The following is a 24,898-nucleotide window of genomic DNA, read 5'->3' as shown; positions in this document are numbered from 1 at the left end:
TTTTTTTTTTTTTTTTTTCCTCCTCTCCCTCTCCGTCTCCCCTCTCTCTCTCTCTCTCTCTCTCCCTCCGTCTCTCTCTCTTCCCCCCTTCCTCTCGCCCCCAGCGCAACTTTCGCAGGCGCCCCGGCACACGCAGCCATGCCGCGCTGAGAGCGGGGGCACCGCGCCAGCCCCCCTCCTTCCCTCCCTCTCCCTCTCTCCCTCCTCCCTCTCCCTCCCTCCTTCCCTCCCTCCCTCCCTCCCTCCCTCCCCAGCGCCGCCGTCCCGAGCCGGGGGGGCCCCGCCGCCCGCCGCCCCTGCCCGGCCCCGCGCCGCGCCTCGCCCCGGCCCCGGCCCCGGCCCCGGCCCGGCCCGGCGCCGCCGCCCCCCGCCCGCTCGCCCGCCCGCCCCGGCCGCGTCGGAGGGCCGGCAGCGGGGCTGGATGTGCCCGGCTCCCCCCGCGCTGAGGCGGGCGGCGATGCAGAAGGCAGGCGGCAGCTTCGCCTCCGCCGAGAGACACCCGCTCAAGATGGCAGATGTGTGCTGAGTTTGGGGGGGCTGCGATCTCTCGCGTCGTTCGTGGCGGCGTTGCCATGAATAACGGGCGTCCTTGCACCGATGGCCCCCATGTACGAAGGTAAGCCCCGTGCACGCCACGGCTCCCCTCCAGCCCTCCCCTCCCCGCGGGACCGGGGGTCCCCCCCGCAGCAAGCCGTGCCCCGGGGAGGCTGCAGCCGAGGGGGGAGGTGTGTGGGGGGGAGACCGGGGCGAGGACGGGCTGGGGTCGCCACCCGCTCGCCCCCCACCCGCCCCATCCAGCCCGTCCTGCGGTGCGGGGCTGGAGGGGGCGGCGGGCGAAGTCCGTGCCGGTGGCGAGCAGAACAATGAGGTGGCCGGAGCTTGCCCTGCGCCTCGGCGAGGCTCTCGCTGCCGGCTCCTCTCGCCCCTTTGCACGGAGTTGTGTGTCCCCCCCAAAAAAATAACACAGCACGGGGAGGCAGCGGGGACCCCGGTGGCAGCGGGCAGGGGGCACGGGGCTGCCGGCAGCCTGCTGTCAGCTCGGCGGCGGGGGGGGGGGGAGACCTAAAGTGCCCTAACTTAGTTCTTTGGGGTTCGAAGGGGGTGTGTGTGTGTTGGGGGGTGCACGTTTTGGGGTGGCTGGAAAAAAATAATAATTAACGATGGTTATTATTATGATTTATGCGTGTGAACGGCTTGGTTTAAATCCCCTGGCGCTGCGCTGACGGCAGGGTGCCGGGGGAGCATTACATAAAGCGGGGGGAAAGCCGCCCGGTGCCGGTGCCTTTGCCGGGGTAGGGGGATAGGGGAAGATAAGGGGGGGGGCCCGGCAGTGGGACTGAGGCTGGGCAAAACTTAATCCGAGGGGAAAGCCGACTCCGGGCTGCGGCGCCCGGCAGCGGGGCGGTGTAAAGTTACCGCCCCGCCGGGTTATTCCTGGGCAGCCCCGCACGGCCGGGACCCCGCGGGAGACAAAGACGGAGCGATTTCGGCAGCGGAGGGAGGCCGAAACCCTCCCTTCCTCCCCTCCCTTTCCCCTCCTTTCCCTTCCCTTCCCTCCCTCCCCTCCCCGTCTGCCGGAGCCCGGCGCCGCCGGGGGGCGCGGAGGGGCCCAGCGCGGCTGCGGGTCGGGGCCGGGGCCGGGGCCGGGGCCGGGGCCGGTGCCGGCGGAGGGCCCCGGGTGCCGCTCGGTGCCGGCCCTCCGGAGGCGCCCTCTGCTGGCCGAGCCGCCCCGCCAGCACCCCCCGAGCCCCGGGCAGCCTCCAGCGGGAGGCCGAGGCCGCTGCGCCGCCGCCCGAGCCCACCTGCACGGCCCCCGGGGCTGCTCGGGACCCGCCCGCGGAGCCCCGCGAGGGGACGGGGTCGTGGGGGAGCCGCGGGGACCCGGCGGTGGCTTCTCAGCCCCCGTGGGTCCCGGGGAGGTGGCGGTGCTGGAAGTTTGGTGCCCGGGAGCACCCAAACTTGTGCAGCAGCAGCCTGGCCCCGTGTGTGTGTGTGTAGGGGGAAATGATCACGCCCTGACAAGCACGCTGTATGAACAGATTCCCTGGAAAGGCTGTGGAAAAACCCCAAGGCAGCCAGCCGGACTCTGCCCGCACGCCTCGAGCCTCGGAGGAGGCGACTGCGCCAGTCCCCAGGAGCCAGCCAGCAGCGCGAAGGTGGATGGGGATTGTGCTGGCTGCAGTGTGCTTGCGGGTGAAGTTGCTCCTGGATAGGTTACAGGCAGGCGGAGGAGGGGTTAATGCATGTTACTCGCCTCCGAGTTGCCGTGAGAGGTCCTTAGAAATCCCTGAAATATCGCAGCGCATCGATAAAAAACTTATCGCAGGGGATGCGATCGCCTCCTTGGAAGGAGACGGGGACCGCGGTCCTCCCTCCGGAGCGTACCGTGTGTGTGTAGCAGCCCGGTCTGTGGCCCTCCTCTGGAGCATCGGCGACATTTAGGCCGCTGAGGAGAGCCGGGCGGCTGGCTGAGCGCTGCGGCGGGCAGCTGCTGCGTTCCTGCCGGCGCGGCGAGGGATGGGGGGCTCTCTCGTGGCACATACGCACGCCCACCGCCACCGCAAGGAAGGCAGGGGGACGTGAAACAATATCTCCGCCGTGCAGGCTTTCGGAACGTCGGCTCTTGTACCGAAAACGTGCCCCGGGAGGAAATGTGACACCTCGGAGGCCTTATAAAATGGTTCCAGTGGAACTTTAGGTGAGTGATAACACGGAGCACACGCACGGCATCACCGGCGAGTCTCGGCGTTTAGGCGAGCTTTGTGCCTGCACGTACCTTGCAGCTGGCTTAAATACTGGTTCTGGGAAGTAGAGCGGTGCCTCACCTGATGTTAATAGGCGAGGCATGATGAATAAATAAATATCTGGTGTTAAACCCTCCTTCCTCCCCCGTGCCAGGAGGATTTTGCCATTCTTTTTAAGGAATTCAGAGCTTTTGCTGTCGTGTTCTCCCCTACCGTTTTTTCTCGTTCCATCTCTTCCAAGTGTTGCCGAGCTGAGCGGTAAAATGAAGGACATAAAAACCTTCCAAGTAAAATAAAACAGAAATAACACCGCTGCGCAGTGCTTGACCTGGATTTGAGTTTTAGTTGTGAGCTGTACAGGGAAACGTACTGGGCTGGAAAGCAGGCCTCCTCAGGTGTAATTCTGCACGGCTCGAGCTCGGGCAGGCCAAGCACGGCCGGCATGCTGAGCGCTGGAAACGCAGCGGGGTCAGGGCGGCTGGGTTGGCCTCAGAGGGAGCAAACGGCCTGGGATGGAGGAGAATCTGCTTCTTCGGGCTCTCCTCTAAGCCGTGTTGCCCTTGCTGGGCAGAATCATCCTCAGTGCACTCACTGTGCGCGGTTTCATCCCGTGCAGAGGACAGATCCAGGGCCTGCGGACCAACTGAGACCCTGTTCTAACAGGGCTTGCCACCAGGCATCACCAGGGAACGGCCTCTGGGCAGCCCTCTGCCCTAGCTGGATGTCAATTTCCAGCAATTGTCAATTTCCCAGCAATTTCCTGGGTGGCTCCTACCTGGCATCCTTCGGAACTGGGTCTTCAGGAGGCGTTGATGTGCCGTAACCTTTATTTTCTAAACAGCCATTACCTCTGTTTTGGTTTCGTTCCTTTTTTTGCTTTGCTTCTTATTCCTGACAACTTTGTTGCAACTTGCAGCATATTTTTAGCAGCAGCGTCGGTAGCTTTATATGTGGGTGGCTTATGGAATTAATATCCGTAATATTTGTAAATTGCACCTCGCCACTGGTGCCACTGCTGGAGCTGCGTGCTGGCGGGGAGCTGCCTGTGCTCAGCTCCGTGCTGGATAAAGCGTGTGGGTTTCAGAGGCCTGAAGCTCTGACCCCGTCCGTGTCACGGCTCAGGTCCTGCTCAGCACCAGGGTTTTCTCCCAGGGCTGCAGGAACAGGCAAGCCCCGCTCGTTTTCCAGGGGGTTATCAGATCTCCTTAAAGCGTGCAGAGCTTTCCCAGCGGGAAAGCGGCTCCAGTGACACCGAGGAAAGGTCCTTACCCCAAAGTTTGTGCACTGCGATGATAACCAGGAGGCGCTTCCTGTTTATGAAGCCGTGACCATAACTTCAGCTAAATCAATGCTGGGACCAAAAGCCCAAGTTTTTATTAGCTCAGGATACGGCTATCGCCAAGATAACAGGAAGCCCCCTCCAGTTATAATTATCGTTCTTATCATGCCGCAGCATCTAGCGATTAAATGGTTTTTTAGGAGTGATGGGTGAAAAATGCAGCTTTATTTTTGGAAGAGGAAACAGCGCGGCTGGGACCAGGGGTGAGCAGACAAACAGCGTGCCAGGACAACGAGACGAGGTCACAGGTACCAGCCACAGCCCTCAGCCCTCCGACCCGGAGCAGCACGGGCTCCTACGTGGCTGTAGAAGGTGGGGAAACCCAGCTGGATGTTGTAGGACACCTCAGCTGGTCTGCAGGGGGTGAAGCCCTTCCCTCAGCATTTGTGGGAGTGAGCCCCCGTGTGAAAAATCCAGCTGGCTGCTGGGACGAGGCCTGAAGGTTTGTGAGAGTCGTTTTCCCATTTAGCAAGTGGTTGCTCTTTGCTGCCCACGTGGATGAGGTGCTCTGAAAGCGTGAGATGAGCAGACTGGATAAGAGCTGGTGGGCTCGCAGGTACTCTGCTGATTGGGGACAGCCTGAAGCCCTCCTCGGTGCCTGTCATGGTTTTGAACTCCTGGCACTCACTGGAAGTTAAATCATATACTCAGAGGCAAGCAATGCACTTAGGCGGCTAATGGAATAGGGCTAAGCTCTGGGCACATCCCAGCGATGGCATGTGGACGTTTATTCAGGAGGAAGGCTCTGGGAAGCCACATCATTGAAGGGTTGGTGACTTCAGAGCGGAGGCCAGTTCCTGCCCCAGCTGTGGCCCTCACCAAGTGGGCCCCAGGTGGTGGTGTTGGAGCAGTCCTGCCAGGCAGCAAGGTCAGAGGCACGTTCAGCTGTGGTCTGCTCAGGCTGGGCTGAGACACCAGTTTGAGGCAGATTAGAGCAGTTCTCTTAGGCACGGGTATCGAGGCAGCTGGGATAGAGCGTACCTTTGGGTGGGACAGCTGAGAAAGGGAGTTTGGCACAGGCACATGGCGTGTCCCCATCCCTGTATCCATAGAGGACAAGATGGATGAGAGGTGAGGCTGGGTATTTTTGTAAGTTCCACCCTTTTCCTCTCTGATCCCGATTTAAAAAGATATTTTAAGGCCTGTGCCTAAATTTAAGCTCACAGGCGGTGCGGCTGACTTCATTAGAATTGTTTATGTCTTTAAAGCTGGCCACACGCGTAAGTACCTTTCTGACTCACGGCCTCTATAGCTTAATCAGTCCATTTATAAAAATGAGGCTGTTTCCTCACCCTTACTAGGAAATCTCTGCCCTCTGAATGTGAAATATTGTTTGTGTGTTTTCTTCTGACTTTTGGAAGGTTAGCTAGTGGAAAACAAGAAGCAGGAATTAAGCACTGTTTGGAGAGTAGGTTTTCTCATCACCTATTTACATACCCTAATGTGGACCTAGGTGTTTAACATGAGGCCTTCTGTTTTGAAACTCTTCCCCCCAGCAGTACAGAGTTCAGCTTTTGTTTTGAAAACAAGCCCAGGTGATAATTTCGCTCCAGATAGGGCATTTAGCAATTTGTCTATTTGTGGTGTGGGGAGAGCAGAGGCAACGTTACCGCTTCCACCTGCTTACAACACAGAGGCAGAGAGTGCACCTGAATCCTCTTTCGTCTGGCCACAACAGGAGCCGAGATCCTTCCTCTGGAAAGCACAAGGGCATGTATTTTGGGAGCACTCTCAGATTCATGTAGCCTTCTGAGTAAGGTAATTTCTACAGCACAAAATCGCTCCTGTGAGACTTGCAATCTTATAAGGCTTCCCAGGGTAGATGAGAGGAGGAGCAGGCCCAGTCCTCCTCGGCTAGCAAGGGCATTGCCACGTCACAAAACACCGTGGAGAGTCCGGGGTCAGGGCTGAAAGCATTGAAAAGCCGTGCCATTAGAATTTATTTATCTAATGGAAGTAATAATAACCCGTAATACTGTGTGTTTATACAGAGCTGCGTACGTTCAAAGCACTGTATAAAGAGGGGCTGTCTAATCAAGCCCCTGACAGCATGCCAAAGAATGGGGTCTTTTACTTATTCACAGTGGGGGCACGAAACAGCCAGCAGGAGACAGGCGTCCTCGGATGCCAGCCCCTGACACTGCCCCTGGGCTGGGGCCTGATGGCAGCAGCACGGACCAGTGGCAGTGCCAGCGAAGCTGTGTCCGTGCATTTAGTGGTGTCTTGGTCATGTTCTGGAGCAAGAAGGTGTTCTGTGCTAGGCGAGGGATGGTGTAGTTTGCTCCTTTTTCTCCAGCAGTTCCCGCTGAATGGGATGTTGGTTGGACAGGCAGAAGCTCGCTCTTTGTTCATGCCTCATGCCCAGTCCTGCTCACCTTCCAGTGCCCGTGCTGACATCTGCCTCTGGAAGGATGAAGTGAGAACCATCACTCAGAGTTCCTGCCGTGACAAGTGGGAAAGGTCACCAGTGATATTTGCTGGAGGTACTTGGGAAGCTCAGAAGGGCAGCCGTGTTCCCTGCTCGTTACAACCTTTAAACCTGAAAGGCATCAGCAAGACCTGGAACGAGAGTCTTACGCTGAGCTAACCTGCAGGCTAACGTCTCCTTCAGTTCTGAAGGCTGACAGGCTTATCTTACTCTGTGAGCTGTGCTGAAATGCCAAGGGAACTTCGCTCTCAGCAAAATCAGAGAGATCGTAGGAAGTGGGCACAGCAAAGATTTCAAGAGGTTCTTCCCCCTGTGTCAAAACAGTGTGTGCTGTACCAAACGTGTGCTTGTCCAGCATGCTCCATAACACCTTTGTCTAGCATATTCCCCATGAATGGAGGGTCCACAGCCTGCCCAGGCGATCGCTGCCCTTATCTGTCTTTGTCAATGTAAAGATTTTACCTCTCCGTAACTTGGCTGCGCTGTGCTTGCTGCGATTCCTTGTTCTATTGACAGCAGATGTGCAAAGTTCTTCCTTTTTCTTTGTCACGTCTCTCGTCGGTCTTGTCTTCCCTAGGCTAAATCCTTTCTCAAACCCATCCTTCAGCTCTTTGGCTGTGTCTTGTTTGCTGCAGCCCTGACCATTCTTCTTGTTCCCTGCGTTCCCTTCAGCAAGCCCACACCTCCTGAATGGCACTGCTACAGCACAGTGCTTTACCGGGGGCCTTACACTGGCCATGGAGAGCAAAAATACCCCTCCTTGTGCCTTATAGGCTGTGCTCCTGTTTGCTCTGCCTTCTGCACCGCAGCATCGTTCATCTGTGTTTAGCTCGTGATGTGCTGTGGCTCCCAGCTCGTGCCCTAAGTCCGATGCCCCGTGAGCTGCTTTCCATCCCGTGTGTGTGGAGCCAGCCTCTCCTACCTAAGCATGCGGTTCTCTTATTTGTCCTGTCAGAACTGCATCCATTTGTCAGGGCTGTTTGGAGTTCTCATCTGATTGCACTGCCTTCGCAGCCCCTTCCTGCTCGGTGTCACCTGCCAATTTTTTTTTAAAAAAAGCACGCTCTCTGTGTATTCACCAGGCTTTGTTTTCCACTCTGCAGTCCCAAATAGAAAGCCCAGAAAAAGAAAAGTTATTTCATAAAAAGCCTTGCCCCCCAAATATAGAAGAAATGGGAAAAAAAATCACAAAACACTTGGCATTTTTTCACACCTCCTGTTCTTTGGTGCCTTTAAAGTATTAACAAGAACAGTTGTATTTGCTGTTACAGCACCAGTGCCAAAGAAAAGCAGGACCTTATTGCTCATGATGTTGACATGAAGTGACAAATAGTTCTCGTCCTAAAGAATTTACTTTTTTATTTTATTTTCTTGTAGCTGCAGACACAGGATAACGGCTAATGCAAACAGGATGGATCCTGCGGAGATAGGAAATCGCAACGTATGGATTTGCCCAAATGTCTGACATTTGGGGGTTCATTTGGGGAAGGGAAGGGTGAGCTGAAGGGAGAGGGGAAGGAAGGAAGTAGGTCAGGGACGAGACAGAAGAGGATGAGAGAGACAGGTGGGGGAGAAAGATGATGGCAAGTGACTGTAACAGGAGAGGGAGAAGATCCCTGCAAAGTTTAAGGTCTGAGGCTGTCACAGCCAAGGCCGTCAGGAACAGAAAGTTCAGTGAATTGCTGAAGGTTCCTGCTTGGGCTGTTTTTGCAGCTGCTCTTACTGACTTCAGTCTCTCCCACTTCTTTTCCCTGCAGTTGTCTCTAGCATCTCTGGAAGGGAAGGCAGGCGAGGATGGGAGGTACTGCCTGTATCCTAACACTTACAGGCAGGAAGGAGAGTCTGCGTAGGGATTCCCCTGCTGGAGCTGAGACTGGAGGCAAAAATGATGCTGTAGCATTCCCAGAAGATCTCTGATCCTGCTCTCCATGCCGGGGAAATCCTGCTCTGGCAGAGATTAGCTGAGGTATCAGTACTTTTCATTGATCTGAGCTTCCTATGGTTTCCTCCCTCTCTGCCGCTGCCCTTTCCATGATGCCGGCAGCTCTGCGGGAAGAATTTGATCTCGCTGTCCTCACTCCTCCTCCCCGGCAGACCCTGCGTGCTGGGTCCTCCTGCAGTCAGGCACCTTCATCTGATGGTTTTAAGGGCACGTGTGGCTGTCGCACCCTCTGTCCCTGTGTCTGTCCTCTTGTGGTTAGTCCAGGTGACTGAAACAGAGGGCAGCTGCCAGCGGCGAAGCTCAATCACAGCAGCATCGTGCCCTGCTCGTGTGTGTTGTGTGTGGCCCTGAGGCTGGGTGTGCTTTGAGTGTGTGGGTCCACGTACTGTGCTCTCCAGTAGCAGGCCAGGTATTTCAGGATGTTTGGCAGTGAGTCCATAAGATTATGGGTTTTCTCCTGGGCGAAGAGAGCAAGAGAAGCTATTTCTTGCTTGTAGCTGGGCGTTAGGGCGTTTATTTGCTACTGGATGTGTTCCAGTGGATTCAGTGTGTCTCTGTTTATTTTTGCTTAAAGACACGACTTTTTTTTCCTAGTCAAAGGTCGTAAAGGTGCACGGGCTGGCAGGTAGCCAGCGAGCTCCCCATCTATCAGCTGCATTGGGGGGGTGTTAGGCTAACGCTTCTGGGGGGAATTTTACAGCAGACGACAGAGTGGGATGGTGGAGACTTGGACTCTGGCAGCAAGGCTCAGAAAACATCCAGTCCCAGAAAACTTGCAGAACATTTCAGAGAAAGTTTAGTTTTTCAGGAAGCTCCTATAGCTTTCCCAGAATATCTTTACTTGGAGGCAAAATTGGTAAAGTGTTCTTTATTTTTAAAACGCGGTTTATATTCTGCTCTTGTCTGCAGCAGCGCCAGCGCCATCGATGTATTTATCTCTTTCCTTTTAACACTTGCCGTTCCTGGAACGTCTCCTGCTCGGCAGCTGTTTGGAGGTGGGTTTTTTCTTCCTCTCCCATCGCCATGTACCTTTCCTTCCTGTTGAAGGCATCCATAAAGCTCTCGTGGTGACATCATAGCAGTTTCCACGGCAACAGATTATGATACTAGAACAGAGGATAATATCAAACAGGAGGAGGAAGAGATAAATTATGGTGTTTGTGTGCGTGTGGCTGAGGGCTTGATTATATTCCTACATCTCTTCCGAGGATGTTGTCTGCCTAGTTTCTTCTCTGTTTATCTTATGTGCCTTTTAAAGGTTAGGAAAAAGCTAAAAAAATAAAGACGAGCTAGAGGTCAGAACAATACGGACACATATTTTTGATCGTCTCTATGTAAACCTAGTAGGCTGAGATTTATTTTTTTTTTATCTCAGTGGTAGCTCTCCCATGTCCCCTGAGAGTCATCTAGTCTGGAAAAAACTTGGAAGCACAACAATCCCCTGGCGCAGCTTCATTTTTATTTTAATTACAAATTATTCATATCCACTGGGATAGGATCTGCTGGGATCCCAAGCCCAGGATCCCTGTGCTGCAAATTTTCCAAAAAGATGGACAAACGTGGCACAGCAGCGCCCCTGGTTGCTCGCAACCTGCATTTGAGAAAGGATGCAACAGGTGGACAAATCCACCACGTCTGGCATGAAAGAACAGGGGCAGGTGAGCAAAAGAAGAATGGTGGCAGAGGTGTGGTCCCTGGAAAAAGCTCCAGCATCTGAAGGAGTTTTCTCCTTCAGATATGCTGCCAGCTTGCTGGAAGGTCACTAGGCAATATATCGGCTCACCTTAGCCATGCGATGGGGCAGGAGGGTATGCAACGTGCCCAGCTTTATGAGGGCGATTTGGTGCCTTGCACAGGATGTGCAAGAAGAGCACTGCACAGCAGCTCTCTGGCTCTGGGCAGGCTGCCGGCGGGCTTTGTGGCCGTGTTGAGTGAAGAGTTTTTGGTCCGGCTTAGTGCAGCCAGGCTGGGGAGAAGTTGGCAAGCAGGAGGAATCGCACAAGGTGCTCAAACGCTGTCAGGGGTTAAAGTTACAACACGAGCGCACGCAGAGCACCTCAACAGGAATTAATAGTCAGGTCACCTTCATGGAAGTGTACTGGAAGCCAGTCCAGACCACAGAGAACTGGTTTGGTGTGCTTCCCGTGTGCAGCTCCGCACGGGATGACAGGCATTAAATATAATGACAGGCTCCAGCGCTGGAGGCTAGCCCCGTTGCTGAGCCGGCTGACAGCGTCGCCCTGCGGGGAACACTCTTCCACCGCCAGGGCTCCTGGTGATGGGGCAGCGGGGACTGGAACAAGTCCTCTGCAGAGGGAGGGGAGATCGCAACCTTTTCTCTGAACCCAGCTTTGAAAAAGGACAGTTCTTGCCTACAGCCAGTTTGTGGGCACCGTGGAGAAACCCAAGCCTTAATAACTCCCCCAAGGCATGTGCCTGCAGAGCAAGTGGGGATCGCATTTAGTCATGAGTACAAGTATAAATTCCTTCATCTCTTCTGGCACTATCACTGGCTCTAACAGAAACCTGCCTTCCCATCAAACTCCCCCTCTGCATTCTCTCAACATCAGAGGATGTATGTATTTAGCAAGCGGGGATAAGAAACACGTTGCAAACCCCATTTAAAATAGCTGCACCACCTGACAAGGACATGTGAAACCCAGACACAGGCATATCCCATTGATGCTGACAATACTTTTCTTGCAGTGTCATTTTCTCATTCCTTATCTGAGGCTGTGAGCACCTGGATAATGAAAGTGCAGCTTCCAGATGCCTGCGCTGTCTGAAAGCTCATGTGAGTCGGAAGGGACAGTGGATGCTGTTACAGAGCTGTGTGTGCGAGAATACAAATGGGAGAGCACGTAGGTACGTGCACACGTGTGGGACTCTTCCCATGTTTGCAGGCATGTGTAGGAGCACACATGTGGCTGTGGCTGTTGAAGGCCGTGTGGGCCTGATTCTTCGTAGAGCTGTTACACCAGCCGCCCAGCAAACTGCGTTTGCACCAAGGCTTTTCTTCACTGCAGGGAATAAAGAAGGGAGATTTATCGTAAGTATAAATTAGGCCTTCTGTGTGTTTGTGAGCTGTCTCAGCCCGTACAGGAGGAAATATATACAAGGTGAATGCAGGGTGTTTACGTAGAGTGATGCCGTGGCAGCGTGTGTGTTGGCAGGAGCGCTGTCTGCAGTCTGCATGAGGGGCTGCGCAGCCTGTGTGAGCGTGGAGGGCTGTAAATCACGGCGTGTTTGGGAGGGGACACTGCCACTCTGCCTGTACAAGGCAGGGAAAGATTTTGAAGCAATGTGACTCTTTCAGGCTGAAGAACAGGGTTACTGGAAATCCAAGCTGGAAGAAAATATAATCCAAGACATTTTGACTGGGAGTGATCTGTAATCCACACCTACCAGCTCGTCTCCAGCCTGAGCCAGAACCACTGCATGCCTGGCATCTTTTACACACCTCTCCCAGCACCAGGTTTTGGTGGCTCTACTGGACCGCTTCCTGGGTATCTCTGCAGCTCTGCTGATACCTCTCAGGTCCCGCCTGCTGTATCCTCAGTTATTTCAGTCCTGACCTGGTCCTACAATGTAGCTGGCATCTTCATGCAAATGCAGTAGCTCCTCAGGAATCTGTACCCATTTAGATGTGTTGACCATACCACTCAGAGTCTCTCGTGTAGGTGAGACCAGTAAAGTAGCTGTGGCTTTCTCTCCATCCCTGTAGGTAGGTGTCTGAGCCTTGGTTTTGCTCTTACTCAAACAGGAACTCGTGCTACAGGCTGTGGAGTTTGTCTCTTTAGGAATGGGCTTGGCTTTCGTGCGCCTCCAAAATCATCACCGTTTCCCAGAGGAGCACTTGAGTCATTATCAGTCCCCGCGTTTCCTCTCAGCCAGGAAGGATTTGAAGGGGTTTCAGGAAGAGGATGCTTTGCAAGGAGACGTCTGCTTTCCCTTGCCGTACCCTGTCACAAACAGATACCGAGTCTCCTGCCAAAAAGCCCCTGCCTGTAGAAAATAAGGTGGGAGAGAAGAAGACGGGATGTGGGTGAATGGCGAGGCAGGGCAGCGTTTCAGGTGGGGGTGCCTGATGCTTTTGATAGTGGGCGCGATAAAACAGATGTTTGTGGCAGCGCTGGGGGTGCGCTAGGAACGTGCTTATGTCATTTGGCATCACTGGAACAAGTTGCAGGTCATGGATTTTCATTTGGGTTTCATTATTTCTCTGCAGCAGCCATCAACAAATGGAAAGTTTCCCCAAATGCGTTGCAGCTGCAGTTGGTTCTCTTGTCTGCCTCGCTCTCTGTCACTGTAGGACTTGCAAAGGGGTTTGGGTTTTCGCTCCCCTTTCATATTTTGTCCTCCCTGCCAGACTCTGCCCTCTGCCGCTGCCTCCCTACCACAACCCTGTCATGTTCGGTCACGCTTGGCTGAAGGTTACCAGCCCACCTGAGGCTTTCGTGGCCAAGGACGGGTGAGCCAAGTGCTGGGAACACGCTGGCTTTCTGTGGGAGCCGAATCCCCCGACACGGCCTCCCGGCCTGTGGGGCAGTGGGTGTGTGGGGGAGTGAGAGCGCAGGCGTGCTCACGTGGCAAAAACACTCCATGGTTACCATGAAACGCTTGCTAAAAGGCAGAAATTGGAGTGGTTCGGCTAAGCCGGGCAAAATGAAGCGGGAGGCTCTCATGGCGGTCCCCGTTGTACCCACTGGGGGTGCAGGGAGGGCAGGTGCTCATCCCCTGCTCGGGGTGGGCCGGCCTGAGGGATGGTTGTCCCTTGTAGGGTCATGGGTGACAAGCCAGCAGCGTGTGTGGAGCTGTGAGACCCAGCCCTGTGTCGAGGCTGTTTCACCCACGGTATGCCAGGATGGCCTGCACGGAGGAGAAGCTGAGGGGCTGTGGAGGCTGCGAGGCCGGCCCTGGCCAGGAGGCCACTCAGAGCCTCTTGTCCCAGCAAAAGCGTTAGATTTGGTCAGCTGTTAAACTCTAGGTGTGATTAATTGTGGCCAGCGATTCTGACCTCGGTGGTTTTCGCTGGGTGCCCAAAGCGGAAGAACCGGGCTCGTTCTGCCTGCAGGCCAGCTGGCCTTCATGCATCTGGTTACGTGCCTTCACCTCTGGAGCTCTGACCCCGAGCAGGCGGGCTCGGCTTGTGGCGGGCAGCAGATCACCCCATTGCTTCACCCAGGGCAGCAGGCTCTCTCCTAAAGGCCACTTAGCCACTGTGGGGACATCGTTTGGAGGAGCCCCTTGCTTTCCTTGCCTGCCCATGCCTTCCAGTTCCCCACACAGCTGCCCCTTTCCTGGGGCTGCTGGAGGGGGCGAGATGCCCCAAGCACATGTATTCGCAGCAGGCCGAGGCTCACAAATTCTTCCTGCTGTTCAGGCCTTGATCCTTGTTTGTTAATTGGTAATAATTCTTGTTGCGTTCACTTGGGGTGACTTCAGCACTGGGTGCTTGCGTTTATTTCAGAGCCCTGTCAGTGTGTAGAACACAGCTGTAGTTTTAGGAAAGCCGCAGAGGCTGCCAGGCTGCCCCTGGGCTTGCACGGGGTGCTGCGGTGAGGGGCCCCCACCAAACCTGTGCCTGCCGATGTGCCAGGGGCCTGGGAGCATCCTCTGGTGTCCTGCCTACCTTCCTAACCTGTCAGGTCCATGGCACTTTGGCCAGCACTCTGGGGAAACGTCTGCTGGTGTTTGTCAACCTTTACAAGGAAACAGATTGTTTCTAAACCGCAGCTCCAAGCGTAGCACAGACTGGAGGCTGGGAGGTAACCGTAAATCCTAGCTCTCATTTGCACAAATACATGCGGTTCCAATCCTCAGGGCGTTTTGCCTTCCCCTGCCTATACCTTAGTTTCAGAAACATGTAAATTTAGTTGGGATTTGTTCCTTCAAATCACCACAAAATGTGGCCAGGGGTGGGGGCTTTTAAAGTGCATTTGGCATAGAGGGGATGAAGAGGATTCGGGATGCTCCAAGGAGCAGGAACTGGTGGATGCTTATCATTTATGCCCTGCCAGAGGGGCAAACTGAAGTGACTGGCTACACCAGGAGAGCAGTAATGACATTTGCAGCTTCTTACTTGTAGGTCTGCTGCTCAGATCAGACCTCTCAGCTTTCTTCTGGCCCAGCCTGTGAGACCCCACACACTGGGTCGTGTTACAGGGGTGAACCCAAGCGTAGGGTCATGAGGTGGATAAATGTCCTGTCAGGTGATAGGGGACAGGCTATGTGGTGAGGTTGCCGCAGGAGAGGGAGCCGATGCTGGCTAGCTGGGCTTCTTCCAGCACAGAAACCTCCAAGGTGCCCCTGCCTCTTGGAAGAGGCCAGCCCTCATTCAAGGGGGCACACGGAGCAAAGTAGAGGGGGTTTGTTTCTGCCCAAACCTACCTGAAGCAGTGGTTCCCAGGTTTGTTTGGGCTCAGCAGCAACGGCACATTTGTACCACTGGATGTCTTACCTATTACAAAGTTTTTGTTCACGTTTGCTGGTTGTTTACCAGACCTCTAAATCATTACAAAGAGCAGCAAGCCAGCTAAGACGGCCTGCGGGGCTGGGCTGGGGCTGGGCAACCCCACTGAGGCTCCCTGCAGGAGGCCGTAGGAAAATGCTGGCAAGGACACACAGTGGGAGCTCTGCATGGACACGGGCTGTGCTGTGTGTGCTTGCCGGAGAGATGCCTCTATTTCCAGAGCTGCCAGTTGAGTATCTTTCACCTGCACAGACTTTCTTGTAGGGGAAAAAAAACAGAGCTGAAGGCTCTTCCACAGAGAGGCTGGCTGCTGGAGGACCCCCCTGAACCCCTCCATTACCGTCTGCAGGGGTGAGGGAGAGTTTCGTGTCCTCTTCTGCCTTTCAGCTGGAAAGAATGCGGTGTGCTTGTGATCACTGTGGCTGGGGCTTCCTGCCATGCTCTCTCGCCATGCTGATGGGTTTCATGACACCTCTTTTAGCACCTGAGGATAGGTGTGAAGAGGGAGGAGGTGGAGAAGGAGGAGAAGGTGGAGATGATGGCGGTGGTGTGAGTTAATACAAGACCCAGTGGGAAGCAGCGGCAGGCAGTGTTATTTCAGTGGTTTGAGCCAAAACTTTCTCTGCCGCTCTCTCTCTCTCTCTCTCTCTCTCTCTCTTTCTCTCATTAAATTACAACTAATGCAAGTAGCATTGTGAAGGAGGAATTTGGGAACTGTTGTTCATCATCCAATCACTTGTAACGAATGTGCTGCTCAGTGCCATAGCCCATAGCCTTGCCGAGAAGTAATTCACTTGGTATTTGTAGGCATGACATGCATGCCATAAGAATTCCACTGTTAGCATTATTCCAGCATTAGCGAGGGGATATGAAAATAAATGATGAGCTATTGTTTTTCATGATTAAGTCCAGGCTTTCTGCTCCTGTCTTTTTTTCCCATCCTCCGTCTGTGGGAGGAGAGGCCTCTCTGTTCCTTGCATTTTGCCTTCTCTCATCCCCGCTCCTCTGGCCCCTTCCACACCTGCACCCTCCCACTTCTCGACCTGCCTGTCTTCAGGGAGAAGGTGGATGGCAGGGTCTAGGTTTGGAGGTCAGCCAGGACGGTTCGTTAGATTCCTGTAGGAAATCAATCACCACAGAGCGATAGGACATCAGAGAGGACCGTAGCATTTTTTTATGGCTCTACAAAACCATTTTGCCCCACTGTCCCCCACGGAAAGCCCTCCTCTTTGTGGTTGCACTGGCAAGTAACAATTTGGGGACGGGACAGCAGTTTAGTACTTCAAGGTAATCTGCAAGCCTTAAATGACTCTTGTATTATTATTATTATTATTATTTATTTATTTATTTATTTATTTATTTATTTATTTTAAATGAAAGGTCTTGAGGCAGCTGTCAATCTGGAGGTACAGGAACAGAGCTGAGCAGCCCGTAGCAGGGTCCAGTGCTTAAAAGGAGAAGTCCACGGAGCAAGCAGGGGGGGATCTGTGACCCACAGCTGCAAGGGGATGCCCAGGCGTTCCAGTGGGCTATACTGCATTTTCTGTGTACTTTTATAAATGAGGAGTTGAACATGACAGGGGAATGAGGCAGTTAAGTATTATTTATCCCTACTTTCTACCAGGGGGTGACTGAAGAAGAAAGCATAGCAGTTTCAGGAATGACCCCTGTTTCTGGGATCATTGGTTCCTGGGGCCGGTTTAAGCAGGCATGCGAACACCCACCTGCTCGAAATAAAAGACTTCTTTGGAAAAAACAGGCTTAAATATCCCCATGAAATCCCCGGACTGAGTCAGTATCAGCACTGTACAGGATTCCTGCGCTCTGAATCTTATTCTTAATCAACTAACCCAGGCAGTCTTTCATGTCGCTGAGTTGCTTCTCACTCCAGTGGCCCCAGCCCGTGTTGGCTGTTCAGCAGAAGGCCTGGCTGAGCTGAAGGCAGATGGCAGGGTAGGAGCTTGTGCTGATCCTACTACTATTAACTCTACCACTCCTCTGCACAGCAAGCTGCTCCCTTTGAACATCAGCAGAACCATTTTTAAAAGCCCTGCAGCCCAGCCTTGTGTGACAGAATAGCTCATTTTGTCAGGGAAAGAGATACCTTGGCAAACTTTTGAGCATTAGCTGTCAGGGGTAACCTCAAGACTCTGGAAGAAGCAGCCGTGGGCTTTGAGAGAAGAGCAGAAGCCAGCTGCAGGTGCCATGTTCCCACCTGGCAGGGGACGTGTTAAAGCCATGTCTTTTTTCCCCCGTTTTCTTTATTCATTCTCTCAGAAGAGGAATTTTCTGTGACGTTGTTTTGCACGTAATCAGGGTTGTGAAATCCAAAGCTGCTGGATCATCCCGCTCACACCGTCTTGCCAGCATTGCTCAGCACTTGGTAACCTGCAGGACTTTGTGGTTACTGTGGCCCCGTCCCGTGGGCCTGCTAAATGTCTCGGGCCAAGAATCTCCCTCTTCCCCTCATCTGCACTGGGTTACACATCTGCACATACACAGACATGCAGTACACAACCTATAGCACTGATAGCACATGTGTATGGCTTGTCCCAGTTCACTTCAGGGCCATTTCAAAGTCCCATGTCCTGCCTGAGCTCCTCTTTGCCACCCTCACCGAGATGTCCAAGGTCTTTCTGACGGAAAAGCGATACCTATGCTTGATCCTGCTAGGATTTTGCAATATGCCGAAATGGGGTGGTGGTGACGCTGGGTGTGAAGCCATCGACTCATATTTACTTGTGATCTAAGAAAGCATTTTCAGTTCAGACCTCAAAGAGCAAGCTGCTGTGTGATTTAAAATTGTGTTACCAGCAGAAACATATGACCTCATGGTATGAATAAGCAGGAGGAGATCAGCAAAGAAGTAAGCTTCTACTGTACACAAATGTCCACAGAAGAGAAAAAAGAAAAAAAAAAAACTTATTAGAAGACTCAGTTGTCTGCGTAAGCAAAGGCTGGGGAAATGACTAATTTACTGGTTCTGTTGTACATGCAGTTTGATTCAGTTGTTCTTCCTTTGATTCACAACCCCCCCCCTCACTTTCTGTACCCCCTACCTCAGCTTGGCTTTTTCTGCCTGTAAGGAGAGAGCAGGCGAGGGAGGGTGGGAAGGACTCAGCGAGGAAGGAGTTAAGGGACTGCTCAGTGGGGATTATAAAACAGCCAGGCACTTGGAAACAGTTAAGAAGAGAGAAACAGATCTGCCAGGAGGGAGTGTGGCACTGGAGCCGGCGATTTGTTTTCATGCCTCCCGACGCGGCGATGCAGAAGACCCTCCTAGAATGGGCGCCGAGGTACCAGGGGGGCGTGGGGAGGGTGTCAGGGGTGCCAGGACCAAACAGGGAATGGGCTTCTCCGGCCCCAAGTTGGCAAGGCTTCTGACCGAGCCTTGCTGCCGTGCTGTGCTCTGGATGTGTGTCGTGCCCGTCTCGGGGTGGTGGGACTGGTCGCCTGCTGCAGCCTCAGGGCATGGGCTGGCCACGGGGGCACTCTTGGGATGCTGGACCTAGGGGAGGTCTCGGCATCGCCTTGGAAAGGTGGAGGTGACAAATCTGCTCTCTGCTGGAGCACGGAGCCGAGGGTAAGGTGTGGGCAGGTCTGTGGATGTGCTTACGCCAGCCTGAGTTGCCTGCGAGGTCCCCCGTGGGGGTGGCTGGGGGTGGACATCTTGTGCAAGGCCACCTGGCCGCGAGGAGCCTTCTGCCATGCTCTGATGAGGTGGCCCTGAGCCACAAGGAGCTGCGTTTTCACTGTCCTGCCTTCCTTTCTCAGCAAGCCCACCTTGCGTGTGCTGTGTTAGGCCTGAAGGGCTCAGGCCCGGGGAGGAAAGGCATCTGGAGGCAAAGTGACCCATGCGGGCCAGGCTGTCCCCAGAGATCCCCAGCCACTTGGGTCTGCTTTTGTGGTACTCTCCACATCCCGGTGCTTTAGGCAATGACTGCTTCCCTGTTTGGGGAAGCTGAGAAGTGACCTGCACGCAGGCCCTACCATCACCTCGTGGCTCTTCAGCTGTGTGTGAGCACGGTCTGTGTAGGAGTGAGCCTTGCGGTGACCACCACACGCGTAACGTGGAGGTCCCTTCTTCGTGGGGAAGGAGCAGATGCAACTGTTGAGCTGAAGTGTGCAGAGAGGAGGGTTAGTCACTCCGCAAGCGTCAGGGACTTGCTGAAGGAAGAGCAGGAGTTTGCTGACTAATGCCTGTAATGTTCGAGGAGTAAATGAGAAATACAGAGGGAAACCCCCCGTTTCTGAATTTGGAAGATAAAAAAAAAAAAAAGAGGGAGGAAGAGAAAGAGAAAGAAGACATCGAGTTACTCCTCAGCCCCCTAAGTCTCTGACCTATATCTCCCTCCTTTCCCTGGGGCCATTACTGAAATTAAAAATTAATAGGGAACAGCCAGGTTTTACCTCCAGGGTGCCCTTTCAGGCTGCCACGTACCGCAGGCTGAGACCAGCGGATGGGGCTTTGGTGCCCCTCAGCATGGTACAGAAAAGTGAGTGGTCTCCATCCAGGGCGTTGGGAGGACATCCAGATAGGCTGGAAGAGAGGAGGTAACTTCCTTGCTGGGAAGAGCGGTCTCTGGCTGCAGAAGGCTGGGAAAATAATGTCAAGCTGACACATTAAGTGAAAATAGACCGGTAAAGGATGACAGTCCTTGAAGTTACAGTAACTTTACCAGGGGAAATGGAGGTGAGAAGGAAAAAAAAAAGTATTTCAGGTCATTAGCCCTCTAAGGGCCAAGTTCATTGTATCTGCAGAAGATTCCTCTTTCTCTTCCCATTCTTAGTTTTTTAATGAGGAAAGAGAGTCCTTATTTAAGAGGCTAAAACCTCGGGTTGTGGGTCAGGAGGTTTCATTTCCCAGTTGTTCTGCTGCCTTGCTGTGAAGCTTGGGCAAATCACTTTCTTTTGGTTCCATCTTTGCCTCTATGGGGTGGGGATTGTGATACTTTTTTTAGAGCATTTTCAAAGCTGTGGATGAAAGGAAAGGCTACATTTTCCAAAGCAGCCAGGGCTCTTCAAGGAGGGTACTTGCAGTATACACAGCGGACAATTCTCGGGCTTGGACTTGCCATGTAAGACTTGTGTTTTGCTCCTTGCTGCCATCTTTTCTCTCCCGTGGTTAAAAGAGGGACCTGTTGCAGGTATTTGGCCTCTTGGCCATGAAGGCCTGCAGCCCTCCTAAGAAAGGAGGTGGTGGTGAGGGGAGAGCAGTGTGGGAATTGCTCATGAGGCTGTGGTTCACTCCAAATCTGTATTTAATGTACAGGTCTGGATGCATCAGGTTGTCTGTTGTGCTCCTTCAGAGCCCAGCTCCTTATCTTTTTGCAAGATACCTCAATTACTGCTACATTTTGTGGTAAATATACTGCAAAATCCGGAAGGGCCAGAAGCCGAGGCATAAGGGCTATCTCTTCATGGACTCCTGCCTCTCCAATATTAGAATGCCTCGTACAGCTTGAGAAACTAGGTTATATAGCAGCTTTAATGGGGCTTTTTCCAGACACTGATTGACCTGATTCCTCGGACCAGCTGTTTTATTTATTAAGCAAAATAGGAGAAAAAGAATGCATCTCCTACATAAACTTGATTCCTCATGGAGAAAGTTTAAACTATCTTTAGCTTTTCATAAATTGGTGCGGAACTCTTTCTTGATGCTGATTTCAGAGATATTAATTTATGCACTAGGAGTGAGTAAGATTTGCCTCTTCATCTAATCCTGTTTCCAGAGAGAGATTTACTTAATGTGCAGTGTAATTTGTCTAATGTGCAAGTTTGTATGTAGAGTGTACCTAGATCCAGTAGAAACAGGGGGTATAATAAAGGAGAGCACTGTAGTGCAGTGCTGTAAATCCCTCTGTAATTAAAAATACTAAATTAGTCAACGTTAGTGCAGTCAGGAGACATTACTAGCTGGAAAGCAGGAATGTATGGCAAGAGTTTCAGTGCAGGACAGAGAAACTGGGTCTGTGTTCATCCCTGTGTGCGTGTGCTATGTGTCGAGGGGGAGGGACAGCTTATAACATCATTCACCAGGAATACAGCTTGGGTGGCAGAGAGGAATCGTCAGAATTATCCCAGGGCTGTCCTTGCACACTCACAAGGTGATGGAGCAACCAATTCTCCTGCCAGCTCGCATGCAGTCGCACTGTTTCCACCCAAGTCAGTGGATGGTTTCAAGGCTGGATCTAACACTGCTACAAAAAGTCTCTCTAAAAATAATTTACTGCTCTGAAGAAGGCTGGCACCATGTATTGATTGATTGTTTTCTCCCTTGTCTGTCTGTCTCTCCGTCTGTCTTTCTTTGCTGCTATTAACACAGATGAATCGCTGCCTGAAATTTTCAGATGGTTCTTTTTTAGGATTTTCTAAATCTCCTTGTAAATAATCAGGATTGGCTGGTAGCAATGTAAGAGTCCCTGCTTCTGAGTAGTTTGTCTGTCTGTCCTTTATCCAGCTTACAACCACTGCAGCCTATAATGCCTGATACTCAGCTTCCTTCCTCTTACGAGGAGAACAGGAGGGAAGTCGGGGCTTATGCTCTAAGCAAAAGTTGCTATTTGGAACTGAGTAGCAAGGCTTCATTGTGCATTAAGATTAAAAAATAAATGAATCTTGTTTATCTGAACAGAACCAGAATAGTTAGTTTGCATTTAAGTTGGACTTGGTTTTGTTAGTGTAATATCTGCCTCGTGTGGTTTCTTCAGCAGCTGGATAAGATAATCCATGAGACAGAAAAGTACATGTTATAGCAGTGGTATAAAACCCTCTTTTGGATTGTTCACCACTTTTCCAAACTTAAATTTTTCTGGGCTAAAATTTTCCATCCCAGTTACCTGCTTCAGCCTGAATAGTTAGAAAACAGCTCTCTGCTGTTTTTGCTGAATGTTAAAAATAAAAAATGTACAAATAAATGAGAAAACAACCCCCCACCTTAACAGCCCCATGGAAATTCACATAGTATATATGTCAGATGCACCCCTTCTGCTGTCTTTGAGAGCATCAACCCAAACTTGGCCAAGTTTTAAGCTTTACAAAAAAATGTTGTTGTCACATTCTCAGCAGACAAAACAAATCTCTGAAGAATTGGGACCTAAGAGTTTCAATTAGGCAGTTAAAATTAGTGGAAGCTTTTCATGTTAATCTCTCAGTGCCTCAATTCCCTGCCCATGCCATATGGGTAATGCAGCGTCTTACTTTATGAGGGCAATTGTGAAAATACATTCCTTTATGTTTGTGAAACATTCAGTTACTCTAATGATGCATATGGTTGGGAAGCCCATGAGTAAATTACTAATTCCGTCTGCTGAACAGTTTGACGGGTACCTAGTAAACAAGGCTTGGGGCCACACCTCGACCAATGCGGAGAGGGTGAAATACTGAATAGTTGCTCACAAAATGAGCACAGTGTATCCTGTGTACCGGGTGAGGCCAAGGTCCTGTAGAAAAATAGCCTGTTATTATGCAATTAGCAGCTCTAGCACCATAGCCAGGCAAAAGGGGGTGAAGGAAGATCGCACGGGCAGTCATAAACATGAAGTTTCCTAAGCCTTGCATTCTTGATTTGCAGCTTTAAATGATCTTGCTTTCACCTGTTTTGCTTTCTGTGTAATTGTCTGTCACATGGAGTGGGCATGAGGAATAATAAGCAGCTGTTGCTTTTGGAAGACAAGGCAGAGAAACATCTTGTGCCATCGGTCATCAGTGAAGAATATTCTTGGCGAAGTCTTCTGTCCAGACATTGCGTATTGGAGCACGTGTGACCCTCAAGGTAGAGAGAAGTCAGGGATGGTACAAAACCAAACAGACCAAGATGTCTTTTTTTTTTTTCCCTTATGACAACTACTCAATTTATGCTGTTTTGCTTCAGTAACTCTGTGTACCATTAAACAGTAATGCCACAAACCAACAGACTTGAAAGTTGTTTTAAATTAGGACAAGATCATCCTGTTGCTTTTTGCTGTGGGTCTTGTGGGAAGGCGCTTCCTTGTTTTACCCTGGGTATTCACAGTCCTGGTTTTTCCCTCTTCCAGGTCCTGCCCTGGGGAAATTCTCATATACACATGAGACTGGTATTGTTACACTTGGGAAAATGACCCTGCCCTGACTCATAGGCAGAATCATCCCCAAATCTCTCTGCTTTTGCTCATTTTCTTCCATTTTGCTTTTCCACCCATATGTGTTTCCTCAGGTACAATGAAGTAGCGCTGCCCACAGCCTGTTATGAGTTCAGAGTCGTGTGGGGGCAGTTGCAGGGGAGGAGGATGCTCTGGGTGAGGGTTTTGAGTTCAAATCACGATCACACTACAGATGACCAAGCTGTGGGGAGGCTGGGATGCACGCTGCAGCAGGAGTCTGCCCGTGCCACCGTGGTTTTTGCTGCTGCTTCTGCACTGACTTAGGGTGGGAGGGAGCTGCTCATTTTGATGCTGTGGAGCAGGTGGGAGCTGAGAGCAAAGATTGCCGTGACCCAGGAGCTGGAAGTGATAAGAGTTGTGTAGGTAGTCTGACTTTAAAGGGTTACTGTTTAGCGCAGGAGCAGATCACTGAGCTGTACAAGTTGAGGAAACTTGTTTGTTCTCTGCCTACCATATGAGTCAAACCAGAACGTACATTTTCTTCAAATCCCTAAACCCTAAAACCTTTGCACAAGAGCCTCTTCTTGATGTGGCTTCCATAATTGATGTTTGGTTATTCCACTCTTGCTTTTCCCCATGGAGTTTCTTTTCAAAATGCCTTGTATTTCTTTTTAATTTTGACTACACGTGGCAAGTTTATATTTTAGAAAGAATATTTAAGGGTCATTTTTTTGTAAAGATAGGATGCCGACAGGGTACTTTGGGGAGGGAACTGCTTATTATTTGTGGTATCCCTTGAGAAGCTGATAACTGAGGTCCTGCCAACGTTTCCCCTTCTATCTGTGAGCTTTCACAAAGGCTTGTTAAGGGTTGGTCTGCCAGCAATGGCTGGGTGTTACAGTTCTTCAAGCATTAGGCAATTTTTTAAAGCAGTCGTAGTTTCTCTTTCTATTTCTCTGTCTTGCTCTTTTTTTTTTTTTTTTTTTTTTTTTTTAATAGCAAATGCCTTTCACATTCCCTGCCATTGACTCATCCAGAAGGAGGCACGCATTTGAACTGACATCTCTTAAGTGTATAACTCTAAAAACGACTTAATATAATTTAAAAGTGAGTGGTGGGCCTGTTGCTCACGGAATGAGGTGTCCAGCGCTCTGTTTTCCATGGGCACCTGAGGGCTCCTTGGCATTTCAGGCACTTCCCCTGGCCTTGTGTCCTGGGAGGGAGTGTGGAGCTGGGGAGCAGTGTGTAGCCTTCACCCCACAGGGTGTCTGTCTGAGAGCTGTGCTACTGCAGAAGGAACACTGATTTATTTGAAACTGGATTTCTTCTATTTTAGTGCTCATTTCAGCAGGTCTGCCGTTGCTCTTTCACAGGACACCTTTTCACCCCAAACTTTTTGATGGCAGAAGAGATCTGGGTGAGATCTCTCAGCCCTACTCAGCTCTTCTGAAACCGTGCCGGTGAAGTCGGGGTGGAGGAGCTGATCCTGCTCAACCTAAGGACCCTGTGAGTGAGGAACAAGGGGACTGTGGTCCCGTGGTGTTGCTTCATGTAGCGTGTACCTGCATGAAGAGACTGAGTACTTGAACATAGCCCTTTGGGAGTCCTCTGCATTTCATCCGTCTGTTGTCCTCACCTGTTCTCTACAACCTAACTGCAGGGTGTTGACTTTGTCACAATTTGCTGCTCCCCAAATACCCAGTACTAAGGGATGGAAAGTGTCTGACCCGTGACCTGTGTGTGCCCTACGTCCCTGCAACAGAGCTTGCAAGGCACCAGAGCTTAGAGATCCTGGGTGGCAGAAGGAAAGGTGGTGAAGGTATTGTCCACCATCTGAAGACCTGGTACGTGCTAGGACACAGGGTGCATTCTTCTGTTTCTGACCTCTGAAA

The 24,898-nt window shown here is 51.9% G+C and overlaps 1 protein-coding gene across 5 annotated transcripts in view; it reads left to right on the top strand.

Annotated features, from left to right (window-relative positions):
• The first annotated feature begins 81 nt into the window (after window positions 1-81).
• HIPK2 (homeodomain interacting protein kinase 2) overlaps window positions 82-24,898 on the top strand; it is a 132,575-nt gene continuing 107,758 nt past the window's right edge. For 2 of the 5 annotated variants that reach the window (XM_084536236.1, XM_084536234.1), the window contains exon 1: window positions 82-616. In XM_084536236.1, coding sequence (XP_084392362.1) covers window positions 598-616 — 19 coding nt within the window. In that variant the 5' untranslated portion in view covers window positions 82-597. The remainder of the gene's footprint in view (window positions 617-24,898) is intronic. The other 3 variants (XM_084536237.1, XM_084536235.1, XM_084536238.1) reach the window with 2 other exon arrangements.

Source organism: Aythya ferina (assembly GCF_964211825.1).
Source record: "Aythya ferina genome assembly, chromosome: 1".
NCBI classification, from domain to species: domain Eukaryota; kingdom Metazoa; phylum Chordata; class Aves; order Anseriformes; family Anatidae; genus Aythya; species Aythya ferina.
The sequence above is the reverse complement of the archived record's forward strand: the minus strand, read 5'-3'. Positions and strand labels throughout refer to the sequence as shown.